Source organism: Mercenaria mercenaria, chromosome 7 (assembly GCF_021730395.1).
Source record: "Mercenaria mercenaria strain notata chromosome 7, MADL_Memer_1, whole genome shotgun sequence".
Lineage (NCBI taxonomy): Eukaryota > Metazoa > Mollusca > Bivalvia > Venerida > Veneridae > Mercenaria > Mercenaria mercenaria.
The window spans coordinates 37,013,310-37,029,499 of record NC_069367.1 but is presented as its reverse complement, the minus strand read 5'-3'; the positions used below and the strand labels follow the sequence as shown (position 1 = coordinate 37,029,499).

The 16,190-nt window shown below is 33.9% G+C and overlaps 1 protein-coding gene across 1 annotated transcript in view; it reads left to right on the top strand.

Annotated features, from left to right (window-relative positions):
- Positions 1-6,612: 6,612 nt before the first annotated feature.
- LOC128558234 (uncharacterized) overlaps positions 6,613-16,190 on the top strand; it is a 110,242-nt gene continuing 100,664 nt past the window's right edge. The window contains exons 1-2 of the mRNA XM_053547112.1: positions 6,613-6,914; positions 15,765-15,800. Coding sequence (XP_053403087.1) covers positions 6,851-6,914; positions 15,765-15,800 — 100 coding nt within the window. The 5' untranslated portion in view covers positions 6,613-6,850. The remainder of the gene's footprint in view (positions 6,915-15,764; positions 15,801-16,190) is intronic.

Below are 16,190 nucleotides of genomic sequence, written 5' to 3'. Positions count from 1 at the left end.
GGACCATATCTTTTTATCCCAATTTTATCTTAAGTGGATAAAATATATATTACAGTAACAGGTTGTTTTATAAAATATTAGAAAATAAATAAATTTTCATCAAATTATACGTGTTCCTTGTTTACCATTTATTTTCGTACTCCCCTAAGCTATGTTTGATACTTGCTGTGAGTTTAGATAGATATATGACGTCTCCTAAACAGATTTTAGGGACACTTAAATGTATCAATGATCAGTAATGATTAATTTTTTAACTTTACTGTCAAAGATTTTTTAATTGAATGTTCTTTTTGGAATTTCGTTGCCGATATTTGAAAGATTTTTCTCGTAGGATGCAATTTCGTTAAAACTTATATGAATTATATAAGACTGCACGTACAATCTTGAAAATCGGGGCGCCTTCGATATTATTGCATTAATGATGTGTCATACGAAAAAAAAAGTTTTTTTTCTTTCTTTCTTTACAAAGTACGTGCTGAATGTAGATATTCATATGTTAATATCATGATGGTATTCAAGACATGTAATGTACAAAGAATATCTGCTCCTACGCGGGCCTATCAGCATAAACGCTTTGCTCCACTGAAAAAAAAAATTATCGCACAGTTTTGACAACAACCGCCGACATTTATAACAGCAAAATAATGTTTACAAGCATAGCAGATTATTTATGCTGTCATGTGATCTTGTGCATAAAAATAATATGTATTATCTTTTAAATCACTGTAATATCATAGAAATGTTAGATTTAACGTTTTTATTCAAAGTTATTATTCCAAAAGACATGAACGTCAAATGTTAAACAGAAATGGCACTGATAATTGGATATATTAAAACTTTGGAAAGTCAAATTTTTATAAACATAATCTGTTTGACATTGATCGAACAGAATAAGAAAGATAAAGTTGTTCAGGTATCAAATATTTAATTGTCCTCACAAGGGTTCTCCCCAGGATTTTGCTATAGCCAGGCTCTGCAGAATTATAACCGGGTACAGTTTTTAGCGGTATATCGTTATAAACATGTGATTCATTTATTATATAATAAGTAAACTGAGATGGTAGATTATAGGAAGATATGAAAAAGCTTGTGCAAATGTCAAACATATATCTATATAAAGTAGCTTAAGTAAATACATCAATGCGAAATAAATGCAAGAATCATTACTTAATATTTTCTACTCTATTTTCTTTGAAGTTTAGTATATAACAAAAGATAATAGGTAAGGGTAGATTTCTCGAAAGCACAGAGCACTAAAAGCACAACCCCAGAGCCATGCATTTGCATAGTAGGTCCACAACAAAAAGAAGCTGTAATGGAAAAATATTTCAGACGGGTTGATTGAAACATCCAACAAGTACATATTAATTTATGCTAAATATAGATAGATGGGAAGAAAATGGTAAGGGACCAAAAGGGGCCGGGCGAGGGGGTGGGGGGTGGAAACCCGAAGGGGAAAGTTGAACAAGGACGAATATACAAGGGAATGCCATGTTCTTTAATAACAGTCACACTACAACGTAAACCACAATAGTGCAGATACTCATGTACCAAAGATAAACACACAACTACGCTCAACTGAATAACATAGAAAAACGAACAAGCAACACATAAGAAAACAGTAGAGCGTCGTTATAGACTCACAGGCATACAAACGCACCCACACAAGTAGGAAAAACAATCAAGTACCGTCTTAGGATTCCGGCTGCCAAAACAAGGGGGAGCCACGAAAACTTGCTCAAAGTAAAGGGAGAGGGGATGCAAAAAGTAGCGTAAATGCAAGGGAAAGGATGGGATAATAGGGGGAGTGAGGAGGAGGAAAAACGCTTACAACAAACAAGAAAACATACGCAACAGACAATACAATGTATAATTTATGTGCTTTGTTTATTCGACTTAAAATGACCGTTCCGATTAGATTTGTTGCGGAAGATTTGTGTTATGATAAGATTTTTCTGATTTTCTTTTTACTAATGGTTAACATTCACTTAAGGATTCACATTCGCGAGGTGAGGGACCTTGACAATATAACGAAAATAAAACCCTGGCGACAAATTCTGCTTTTAGAGTATTACTAGTATGTCTCACAAATCAACAGTGGCATTTTAGTCATTTTTACTTGGGACAAGAGAATCTTTAAATTCTTTCTTTGAAAGTAGGATATAATGAATTTATAGAGATAGTGCGAATTAACATATATTATTTGACTTTCCTTATGTGACCTCCGTTATTTAAGGGAGGTGTCAGTGGCTGTATGGTTAAGGTCGCTGACTTTTAACCACTTGCTCTTCACCAGTGTGGTTTTCAGCAGCACTTAGGGTGTATAAATTCTTCGTGTAACGAAGCCATTCAGACGTCTTACAGAAGGTCGGTGGTTCTACCCTTGTGCCCGCCCGTGATGAACCAATGGCCAGAGGACGAAAAGTTGGGATATTGCTATATGACCAATAATTATGTCGATGTGAGGTTAAACCCAACACAAAAACATAAAAAGATCAGATGGAAAGAATTTATATGAACCATTCAGCACCACAATGCACAAGACCAATTACGGCGGTTCGCCTAGCAGTACAAACGAGAGTGCATATTAAACAACGAATCTACTAACCCAATGGGAGTAGTTTCAATCTTTATATACACACACATAGCATACTACACATTCGTACTCGTTCAACATTTGCATAAACTCTTTATCATGTCTCATCTCACATAACAGCAGTGACACTTAAGTCTTTTTGACTGATTGGGTCCGAAGAAGTTATACATATGTGAAATTATACATTTTCTGACAACAAACCCTTTTAAGTATCTAGAGAAAAGGCTATAGATTGACAACAACTATTTATCCATTTAAAAGGTCATTAGTCATATCGATGATATCCATTGACCTATCTACTTAACCATTTATTAGGTCACAGTCTGACAGTTATATTAATGAAATCAGTTGCCCGACTCCTTTCGGTTAAATATGTAACAATTTATAAGGTCATAGTCATATTAAGGCTCTTCCTTGCCCATCTATTTAACTAAACGATCGCAATTATATCAAATATTGTTAGGTGGTACGCATTTAACTGATAATACGAACACAGTCATACCATTTGTCTTCGTTACTGTAGTCCTATGAGGCGTCCATTTAGCAATTTAAAGTTCACTGTTACATCAATGATTCCTAGGGGTTGATTACATTCATACTGGTGATTGTATTTGCCCTAGTCCTGAGACTAATCCATTAAACGATTTTAGGAGCAGATGTAAGTGCTTTTGACCTATTAATATCAAAGTATCTTAGACATATCATATGTCTTTTCTTAATCCTGCCAAGCTCTTCTCATGACTCGTGTTCTATTACATTATATGCACGAGAATTCAATGACTTGATAGTAATTAAGCTTTCTAAGCCATCAATTTAGTTGGTATAAACAAACGCGCAGAGAAAATCATAGTTTGTTTTTTTCATTATGAAATTTCAATCATGACAACAATAATTCAATTTTCTTTTCGTAGATTTTGACATTTCGCACGCTTTTTCAGTGATAACACCATTAGAAAAATGTACACAAACATCCTTAAGTATAGTGAATACTCAATAGTTTTGTTTTATTGACAATCCGTATCTGCAAATAACAAAATGAAAAAAGTCAACCCATTGAAAGTGGTCTTACCATTAAAATTATGTATATGTATTGGTTGGCTTGGCACATAAAGCATATGCTCTTCACCACTGTATCCATGAGTCATGCAACATCAAGTTGTATTAATGAAATGAATGAACTGGCACGCAGAAAAGTGCCATTCAAATATTCCACACCAAATGCAAACACAATCTGTGGTGTCCAACTGTACAAAAGCAGTTTGGTTAATTTGATCAATCAAACGTAAAGCTATAATCATTACCAAACCTCATGTATCATCACATACCGACATGCACAACAGTAGCCCGACGAATTCCCCGGAAACATCACCAGATAAATTCCCTTGCGATGAATTAATGGCAAGTTAAGGCCTTTACGCGCGCGCAACGCTCCTTGTCTATCCGGCCCAGCAACCGAAGAAAACCTTCCAGCCAAATTGTTTACATGTCTTCATCGAAGTTAATATTTTCCATGCAAAAGTGATTATGGAGATTTTTGTACACCGTTTGTTTTAAATCATTATTCATTTTGTGCAAGAACCTAGCCAGATCCTTATTGAAAGATGCTACCAGTTTAACCTAGCAATCATCTTGAACATCGTAGATGATAAGACAGAAGCGTTTGTAATAATTGTGATGATCATCCAATCTGCCTTCTGTTCCTAAAAAAAAAAATTCATGTGTCATTGGTTGCTAGTATTTGTTTGAGATCAAAACTGAAATTGTCTGCCATCCAAAAAAACTTCTGAGTCAACAAGCAATCAATCCATCCTTATATACATGTGATCATAAGAATGGTACACCTTATCACTAAGAAACAGTCTGGTTATACCCTTGACCCGATCCATGTTCAATTGTCGATATTTTATGTACGGCCTAGGAAAATTATTCTGCGATTCTACTTTGAAACTCCACTAAAATATATGTCTGCCCTATGAGTCCACAAGACAAATTAGGCGGCGGGGCCACTCGAAAACCGAAGCTACACCAATATATACCCATCCCACAGATAACAACAAAAATCCTCTTCAAATTGTGACAATGCGATATACTTACCTTAACACGATGAGGGAAATCACTCGGACACCGCCACAGAAAGTATGAAAACAATACCTCCGAACTTCGGTCACATACTCCGAAATCCTCAGAATTCGGAGCAAAACCTCCAAAATCCGAGCAAAATCATCGACCCAGAGCAACCCAGCCCACTCATCTGCCCGGATATCCCGGCCATACCGCACATCCCCCTTCATCCGACCGCACTGATTCCCCGCCAGTGTGTGCCACCCACCGACAAAAAATAAACAAAAAATTATCCCCTTAAATTGATTTAGAAAGAAACAAAGAGGGCACCGGCACTATCTATGAAACCCAAGCCAAAAACAACCAGCAACCATCTCCAACATAACACAATACACGATCCGGTGTCAGAAAAGTACACTATACACCACAAAAATGTCAACACTTCCGTATGTGTTCATGTCCTGTTGTACACAGTGTGTATGAATCGAAAATTTTACTATTTTGTTAATATCTGTCAGAACCAAACATACGCTGCAGCTGAACCAGCAATATTCAGACAAGCGTACAATGCTAGTATCTAATCAAAATTCTTTAGTTAACATTCTAAGAATTAAAGCCACAATATTCAGACAAGAGCTAGTACATCAATCAGTCAACACCTGCCAGAACTAAACATATGCCGTTATAAAATACCATACACCACAAAATTGTCAACATGTCCGCATGTGTTCATGTCCAGTTATACACAGTGTGTGTCAATCGAAAACTCTACTATTGGATGCGAGTGCCCATGATTTCGCCCTTCATCGAAAGAAACCAAGCAGAGAAGTGTCGAAACACACTCAAAACACATAGAGACACCCCGTAACACACACCGAAGCAACATACAAACTCCAAAGTAAACTCCGGATCGGGAGAAATACTACCGCCCAACATCCAGCCACCGTATTCAGACGAGCGCCAAAAGTTAGTATTTAATCAAAAGTTTTCAGTTTACGTTTGTTTTGTGTTTAACGCCGTTTTCTAACAGTATTTCTGTACTGGAAATCTTCAATACCAGGAGAAATGAATGACTGTTATGTTTGAAACTGAAACAATCAACAACGATTCCAGGCAATAATTGTAAGTTACTAGTAATCTTTCGTAGAAAAAAATCAACAAGACGTTTTTTCGTTTGTTTTGGGTTTAACGTCGGTTTCCAACAGCACCCCAGTCATGCAACGGCGGGTAACTCACCCAACCAGCGCTCCCGGATATTGTACCTGTATAAACCTGTATTCTGCAAGCAACTACCAACTTCCCCACACGCATCAGAGGTGGAGGACTAATGATGCAAGCATGGATAAGCTATTACCAATTCGTGTCCCGTGATCGAAATGCAACAACAACAAAAACAAAAAATACTCCAAACAGAATATCTTCCTTTCTTGAGTCTTGTGATCTTACTACAGGTAAAATTATTATTATGATTTACGAAACGACACTCTGTATTTCATAAAAATACACATAGAACGGAATTAGGATTACAACCCCAGTTTAAGATTAAAACAACTCCTCTGAGTACTCAAGGAATGTAGAACTGAGATTTGGCTATTTTATAAACAAAACCAGCAAAAAATTAAAAAGAAATGGTCTATGAACTCCTTGAAAACACATCTACGCTTAACCTAAATAAAATCACGGCCTACATGGACCTGTCATGTGAATTAAGCAAAATAACAAAAAGACGGAAAGAGAGAAAAAATATAACAACAGAGCAAAGTTTGAATCCGCCATTATGCGCCATTTCCATATTTAGTGTCTGTAAACCTTAAAAGGATCTTAGTTTTCTCATTATAAAACGTAAGGAGCTATTCGCAAAAAACATTTAAGAAGCTTAATTACATTTAGTATAAAGAAATAAATGTATCCATACATATTTAGTCACGCAGTATAACAATGATAAAATGCGTTATTTGTTTAATTGAAATTCGATGCATTTGTTTACAACCTTGTTTATCAATAACTTTACTGTAAAGCCATTCTTATATTGTATCAAAACGAAACTTCCATGTAATACCAAGAAAACTATTGTAATATAATCGATAGTTAGACAAAAAGATCTACGGTGCATTCAAACCATTTAGCAAAAATAACGAACAAAAATGCGCTATATCTTAATATTTTACTGATCCGTTTGAGACATATAGTACGATGGAATACCTCAGAGAAGCAAAAGTTCTAAAAGGAATATTTCTGATTGCATTTTTAATTACAGGTAAGATTTTACCATCTTTATTGTACCTTGCATATAACTTCATTGTATTTTTATATATGATAGTGAAAAGCATTTAGTTACTACGTAAAAGTGTATACATTGGCATTGCTATTGAAATGTGTTTGTTTTCAAAATTTAGGAATTCTTTAGAATATCATTTACTTTAAGCCTGATTTTATTTAGACACATTTTCATCAAACACAATTTTATAAAGAAACCACAATTTTAGAGGCAATTTCTACGGAGCGCTGCGATATGGCATACAAGTGTATCTACTGGTATATAATTTATAGTTTTATTATTCCATGGATGTTCGCCTGAAAGAAAACATTTCTTGTAAAAGGTTAAGATACAAAAAATTGTATGCAATATTTAGGCTTAAGCTAAAACAGTTTTAGCTTACATTGTATTTCTTAATAGATTTATCTAAGTTGGCTGTACATACATGTTGAGACATCTACTTGCACTGTGCAAATCTCAGTTGCAGTTGAAACGTGCAACAACATGCAAAATATTAACTTAAATTGCGTAGTAGATTTTTCAAAAGATATATTTTCTCACGCTGGTTATTCGGGTACCATCTCGTGTGAGCGATAACGCCCTCGTGTGATTTATGTCCATGTTGGTGAACAGGAAATTCACACCTTTAACAGGTTATTATTCCGTATTTAACTGAAGATTTGAAAAGTTTTAGTATTAAATGTGTAAGATCATACCTTAACTATATCCATGTTAAATATCTATCTAATATAATCTGAATAACTGTGAAAAAATACGTTTTTTGCTGCGAAAATGAAGATATTTTAAGGCGATGGTATATATTTTCACGATTGATGGTATTATTTCGGATTATATGAGGAAATTTTTGTTAGGAAAATGAAAAGCAGTCATTCTATGTGTTAGCCGTTACTTTCATTTCACAAAAACTGGAATCACAGTAAAATTAGATCGATTTTGTTCGAAGACAGTGTGTAGAAAAAAAGATACCTCTGACGATGTACCATGGTACTATCCTCGTTGTTTCTGTCAATCGAGCGGACACCGTCCTCGTTATTGAAATGAGGGGGACTCCTGGAAATGTTTGAAATACAGGCAGAAAATGGTGTCCTCTGGTGTATTTTAGGTCTAAATTTTGAAGTATTGGAGGGGTACGATACTTCCCTCTTGATTGGGGAGTCAGGGGGCTCTCCCCTGGAAAATTCTGAAATACAGGTATGAAATGGTGGCCTCTGGTATATTTCTGGGTCTAAATTTTGAGAAATAATTATTCCTTTGCCAAAATAGTAGGGTGCATCTTTGTAGAGTATGTCACTTCTCGGCCAACTGGGGAGGCACGGTCCCCCTCGGCCGGGCCCTAGATCCGGGCCTGATGCATGAAATGAGATGGTTTATGTTTATAGGCCTACACTCCACACTGCAAGTTTTGCGGATCGAAACCGAAAGTAGGGGTTTATTGTGCGGACATGAGCATATTTTAGGGTAGCAGACCACAACTGACTGACATTTTACTAGGAACTATTACACTCCCTCTTTATTTTCATCGTTACTTTAAGTTATGTTAGAACTTTCATGAAACATAGGTGTTGGAAAAAGTAATGTTCTATTAACAGGCGCGTAGCTAGGGCATTCTTCATAGTACGCAGAGGTAATGCTTAGGGGTCTTGATATCCTCCCCATGATATTTTTTTTTCATCTGAGAACCGCAAATGGTGCATTTTGGCGTGTATTTGAAACTAAACATTGCACAAAAAACTTATTCGTTCTTAATCTTTTATATAAAATGTATTATTTTACTAGGTATGCGTGTAATATTGCACGTGCAATTTATGGTTCATTGATTCATGTTATATGTGAGCAGTCACATGATTCAAAACAGATGGTTGGTGGTAACACACTTTCAAAACATCATTGTGATTCGATAACAAGAGATGTGTGTATAAGTATATATTCGAGAGTTGTTAAAAGGAATTTTGCCATAACTCCAAACTAAATACTAGTCAACAAAGACATGCTAAGTTTCATGATATTGTTACAAATGTACCAAATAAGGAACTGATGCATTGCATAGGGAAATATTTCGGCGAATGTCATCGACGTCTGCATTATGTCAACTTCTTATAAATGTATTATTATCTTTTCTTCAACTAAAACAGCATTCTGCAAAATGTTTCTTACTCCTTTTAAATTATTTTGCAGTTTGCCATCGTGATCTTGCGCTTAGCGCTTCATGCATCTCTTTCTCTCGCGAGCTGTAAAGCGCGAGATAGCGATGGTGAAGCTATCGTGATTTCGCGCTGTGAACACTTTGCGTATTGTGAAGCGTGAAGTGCGAAAACGCGACGGTGAAGCTAAACATCACGGTGGTGAAGCGAAAAATTTCGAGAAAAAAAAATAAAATAAAAAAAAAAATAAATAAAAAACTCCATTTCGTGCTTTGTCATTTTGATCTCGCGCTTCGGGTATCGCCTTCCCATGACAGAGAAGCGCGAAAGACGAAGCGCGAGATCACAACGGCGAAGTGCGAAACTATGAAAATTTCAGGCTTTAACATTAGCATTGGGCAGATTTCGTACCAACCATATTGAATCATAAAACAAGTATTTAAACGTAGCGGGATTGTTGATATAATATTATCTAAACGACATCTAAAACCAAGTATTACACTGATCGAAATCTTGTTTTGATGATTTTTAAAAATGTTGTTTAAGGTCTTTCGAAATATTATACATATAATTTAGTTACGTAATACGCATTGAAAATATTAAATCACCAATTATATAGAAAGAGCATATTTATCTCACTGTGAATTGGTTGTCAGATACTGTAATATCATATGACTTGTACCGGTGTCAATAGCGTAAGATTTAACTAGGTGTAATGAATGGATTTCTATTGAATTTTATTTTCTATGGAATAATAGTTAATAATTTCATAAACTTAAATACAATTATAAGATATATTTATGATATCAAAGGCTGAGCGTGAAGCTATTACATCTTATTTTTTATTTATATAGACCTTTTTACAGACAGCTACTTCCTTGGCAACGGGAAACAATTTTCGCGCATGCGCACTCTACGTAGGACAAAAAGACATGACTGTACAATATAAATTACGTTAGAGAAATATTGTATTTTAATCTATTTGATCAATAATGGGTTTGTTTTATAGTAAATATCCACCGAAAGACAAAGAAAAATATATGTAGATCTTAGCAAACCCACAGCTTTAACTTACGCGCATTATCATTGATTATTTTAGATTAATAGACTATTTATTCGGCAGTTTTGATCAAACATGTTTAGGTTAAGAAAAATAAAGAATGATATTTTCCATGAATTAATTAGGTAATAACAAAGACTGTTTTTTTTCCTAACGTGATCTCACATAACTTATTACATGTCGCAATTAGCTTACATGATACTTGAAATATAATTAAAAGTCGAAGTTGAAAATAAAATGTTCAATTAACAAAGGTCAGCCTTTGGTTTTGTATCCAATTATACTCAAATGGGGATCAATTCATTCAGTATTCAAAAATAATATTAATCATCTTAAAATTGTTGCAATACATTTTCGATATGAAAATGATCCAGCATGTAAACATAAGAAATAAAAAAAAATAGAGATTTATGTTAGGTATTTTCCTTCGGTGTGTAGCAACAGTCCTTGATTTGATTCATATCTTACGAATTTCGATTTTTTGTAAATGCACTTTCATCGTTTTAAAAGGAAATGTCCATTTAAAGTTCCAACGTATATTCTTATAGATTTTAAAATACTAGATATCACGTGAAATGTTTATTTTTTGATTCACAAAGCATCTCCGTCACGTGATATATTAATCCGAGTGCGTTCTTTTAATGGTATTAATAACCCAAGGCATTTATGTATATCACATCAAAGCCATCTTATTTGCTTCGATAACTTTTATGATCCGCTCTAATTAGGGGACACTTTAGAAATTAAGTTACGGTCTGTACCCAGGTGACCTATGTTTTATCATGTCATTTACATAATAGTTACGCAATGATTTCCGGTATATCACTTAAAATAGCAACTTCAGTCACATGGAGCCGCGACCCCAAATTATGTAGATGCCATTCAAGACGGAGAAAAAGAAATATATAACAACTATTTGAAGTTGTGGGAAAAATAGATGTAATGAAAAAAATTTTTTTTTTAAATGTAAGGAACAAGTTTTATATTTATATGATGTGTGGAATAGACTGGAAATGCTTGTTCTTTTCTGACGAAAATAAGAATAAAGCATGCTTTTCAGGTAAGATATGATTAATTAACATGCTTGTCTTTAAACAAAGTATACTGTTTAATAAATTACTTTACTGAAATTATCTTAATAATGGCAAAACAATTCGTAATAAAATGATAATTTTATGTAGGTTTTCTTATCGTTGAGAGTTCTTTTGCCACACGTAAAGAGCGCATGCGCGTTAAAATCAAAACTTCCGCGGGTTAGCATAGCAACCAATAACTCGTGTAAAATCATCTATACCGTTACAATAGTTTCGATCTCAGCTCAAGATAAAGTAAATATTATTCGAGACAAATTACGTCTGCAGTGTTATTACAAAAAGTCATATTCAAAAGCTTTTAGCCTTGAAAATGTAGTTTTTTCCGATTTCTCAACCAACATTTTATTAATGGTTAACACTGTGTTATAATTTTGTTGTAAAAATTTCCTCCTAGACAGCGTATGATTGTAATATTTCACATGGTCAGGATTATTACAAAATAAGCAATCAGATAGTAGGATTATGAGATAAATTGCAAAACTGTACCTAAATTGTTATAAAACTACAAATACAATTAGTGAATTTCAATGCACGTTAAATCAACTAATCATATAAATCAGTTTGCTATACAAATAATGTCTATAAGAAACAGGTTCGCTTTATTTTTATTACAAACTCAGGTTATAACGAAAACGCACTTGCTTGTCCCGATGAGTTCGCTAAAACCGGAGTTTACTGTACTTCGAACACAATATGAAGTAAGCAATGATAGTGTATGAAGCCATCTCCGTTGCATGACACTAGCCAATTAATTGTGTATGGTTGCCAGATTTTCGCTACGCAGCTGCGTATTTGCGTAAAGGTAGCTACGCGCTTGATTAAGATAGGTAAAGAGGACATGAAGTTTAGTAGGTTTGCAGGTTTGTCGAACAATTCAAGCATCGAGGAATTTGCTTATCACCAAAATGTTGAAAATCATAGCTTAAAAGATGGGAAGTAAAAAAAAAAAAAAAAAAAAAAAAACGACGAGAAATTTTGGTGAACTGGGTCCACCCTATGCTTGCTCTGGGTAACATTTTATACATCATTTCAAAGTTATTACAGCTCGTCTGATACTTAAACTTGTGCCTTTGTAGATTACAAGAAAGCGTATGATTCTGTCGATCGTATGTGTTTATGGAATGAATTGCTGCAGCATAACATTGATGACAAAGTCTTTGAGGCTAAATATGCAATATATGATAAAGCCAAATCTGTAAAGAGTAGCCAAGGTCTATCAAATTTCTTCATTATAGCTCAACTGGTGCAGAACGAAGGTGAAAATTTATCACCAATCTTATTTTCTGTTTTCTTCAATGATTTAGTCTCACGTATGCCTAATTTTTTTCAGGACTAGTGGAATTATCAAACAATGTAAAGGACCTGCTAATGATGGTATTTCAGAAATGTTTTCAAGTTATTTTAGTTACTTTATGCAGACGATACAGTGTTATTTGCAGAATCTGAAAATGATTTACAAACTGCATTAAATGTTATGTCAGAATATTGTTATATTTGGAAACTTACAGTTCATTCCAATAAAACTAAGGTTGTTATTTTTTCACGTGTAAAAATGCGAAATAAGCCTACCTTTTATTATAATAATGCCGCACTTGATATAGTAGATGACTTCAGTTATCTAGGAATTTAATTTAACAACAATGGTTACTTCAATAAAACTAAAATGTATTTGGTTGACCATGCTAGAAAAAATATGTATGTTCTGTTGAAAAAAAAAATGTAGTTGCAGCTTAGTATTGATTTACAATTACGTTTATTTGAGTCTGTGGTTCAACCAATATTATTGTTTGGATCAGAGGTATGGGGTTGTGGTGATGTTAGCATTGTCAAAAGTTTTCAGCTTAAATTTTTTTAAAAATGGTACTGAAGGTTAAAAAAGTCAACACCTAATGTCATGTTTTTTTTTTTACGAGCTTGGTGTATTACCAGTAGATGTTATAATTAGAAATAGAATATTGAACTACTGGTGTACAACTATTAATGGTAAACAAAAAAAGATAAACTGTATACTTTTTACAGGTTCATGTAGAGACTCCATCAGAAAATGTAAATTATTGTTCTTGGATTTCATATGTAAAAGAACTTTTAGAACAAATTGGATTTGCTAAATACTGGTTGAACCAATCAGTATTTTCACCAGTGTATTTCCGCAATATTGTACAACAGAGGTTGAAGGCCAGTTTATTCATTCTTGGAATGAAAAAAAAACTTTGCAAATTTCCAGAAAATGTTTGTGTTACAGAATATTTATAACAACCTTTGAGTTTAAAAATTATTTTAAAGTTTTACCAACGAATCTCGCAATACCCATGTGTCATTTCCGATGTAGGAACAATTTGTTACAAGTTGAAAGAGGGATATTTTTGAATATTGAGTTCAATAACAGGACTTGTTATCTGTGTAATAATACATCTTTAGGAGATGAATTTCATTACATTATAGAATGTCCGTACTTAAATTTAGACAGAGTAAAATATATACCAAATGACTGTCAACAGTCAAATGTAATGCCATTTCAACGTTTATTTCATAGTAATGATAGTGCTCTTCTTTTTAAGTTAGCATTGTTTGTACAGAAAATACTTCAAATTTTTTGGGAGGAATAGGTTTTTGTCACTGGCAGTTATTTGCTGGCCAGTTAAAACACTGTTTTCAAACCTGGTTAATTCTAAATGTACACCGTCTTTTATCTTTTAGCTTACAAAATGTTTGTATCAGATCCACAGTAGTGTATTTTTATGCACTTGTAAATAAGTCGCATAATTAGCACGAACTTAATGGAGGGTGCATCTATAATTACAAGATACGATAAAAGGCAGATAAATGAAGCCGCAGCCTCTCCCTATACGAATACATGCCCAGAGAGAGGGTCCGATTTCCCTTTCAGAAAGAAAAAGAAGATCTTAACATAAGCACTTTTGCACGGTGCGATGACAAGTTTGGTCGCTTTCATAATGACACTGAAGGAGAAAAAGAAAAACTCCAAGTAGGCAAGATGATAGAATGTGTAGAATAGAGGGTGGGTGTGAGGGAAGATTTGATATTGGTGAAATACTGCTAACTCACTTCTTTACATTTTTAAAGTTAACATTCTAATCAAATAGATCTACTAAAGGTCGGGTTTCACATTTCCAGTTCTTATTTCCAGATCCTCAAAGCGATTACCTTTAATTGCGTTCATTTAAGTGTACCGTATTGCGGAAGTAATCGCTGCGGAGAGTTTTATAAATGTTCATTGACATAACGAGGACGGTACCCATGTGCAAACGGGTAGGTATCATAATTTATTTTCATCCATTGTCAGAGGTACCATCACAAACAGCGACAGGATGCATATAATTGAAATTTTATCAACAAAAATAACTTGCAGGTACACGATCCATTCGTTTTGTAGTTGTGTATGCAAGGAGAGTGGCAAATTCAGTTATCTCAACTTCGAACAAAGAAAAATACGTCTCAAAACGTCAAATTACATGAATTTCGTTACATTTCTTCAAATTTTGTAGTCATATCAATATTATTGAGAACTGATATTTTCACCAGTGTGAATTAATGCATTTCCTCGGACGATTCTGTCTTTAAAATGTTAAACATGCTTAAATATGTGTCATACGTTGGCATTGTTTTTGTATACCCTATACAACTTACATGTATATAAATCACACGAGGGCGGTATCGCTCACTCGAGTGGGTACCCGAATAACCAGTGTGTTTCTTGTTTTATATAAACTAAATTTATACCAAATTGAATTTAAATTTGCTTGCATGCGATGTAAACTTAAAGCTTATAAAATCTTATTTGAAATACTCCTCGAGTCCGCTTTCTGGAGAGCCCGAAGTGGTGCAATTACGACCATGTTCGAACCTGCGATTTCCATGTCAGTTATATACAGGTTAACGAAAATCCGCTATTTTTTAGTAAACGCTTTTCGATATGTTCAAGTCTTAAGATGAACCTTGTGTTTCTTTTCGGCAAGGTTCATAGTGATTTAAGACTGTTCGAGTCAACCAGTATTGCGCGTTTAAAGTTATCCTTGCATTCTCTTGAGGTAAGGTATACCAAAGTCATGCATACTTTTATTTTATAATTATACAAGAAGTACATTGGTACGAAGTGACAGACAGTATTGTTTCGCGCGCTTTTAACATTCAATGACTGTGCACATTGTATCCTTTATATTATAATATAGTATATCATATTGTACAATCGCTAAAAAGATTATCCTTGAAGGAATATTATTTAGAAAATTCTACATTTATGTCTTTGATTCTCAGGGCAGGTCACACTGCAAATAATATTGATTGAATCTTAACTGAATGATAATTCTTTTGTTTTGTTCACTCTCGCATTGCTATTATACATGTTTAGTATATTTTAGTTCTTATAACGATGAACTGTACATGTTCAAGTTATATCAATAAAGAACTTTTCTGTTCTGTTCTGTTCTGTTCATGTCGAGCGCCCGCCTCATCGTGTTGACCTTAAAATAAAATTGGACAAGGGAATTACAAAATGTACTTGATATATTTTCAGTGACAAGGGCTTCTGAAGACTCCAACAACATCACGGGTAATTTGTTTAAAGTGATAAGTATTGTAAAACATTTTTCTTTGAATTTACCAATGTTTGAATATTATACTTTTTTTTTCCAAAAATATTTGTAATGAGTATGATTTATTTCAAAAAGCTTTCTTAAACTATGATTTCCTGCTAAAAATAGCAATTGATTCTTTTATTGTTTATAAAACCTAACAATGACACAACATCCGTCAAAACTGACTGACAAGTTAGCTGGTGTATACAATTATACAATTAAGTTTTGTCATAACTATTAGTCATGTACAGTTAACAAATCTGTTTTGCAAAGTTTAGAAAATTCCGATAGCATTTAATTTTAATATTCTTGTAAAATTTTTAATGTATTTACATTTCTAAATTACAAAGAAATCGCATAGTTTT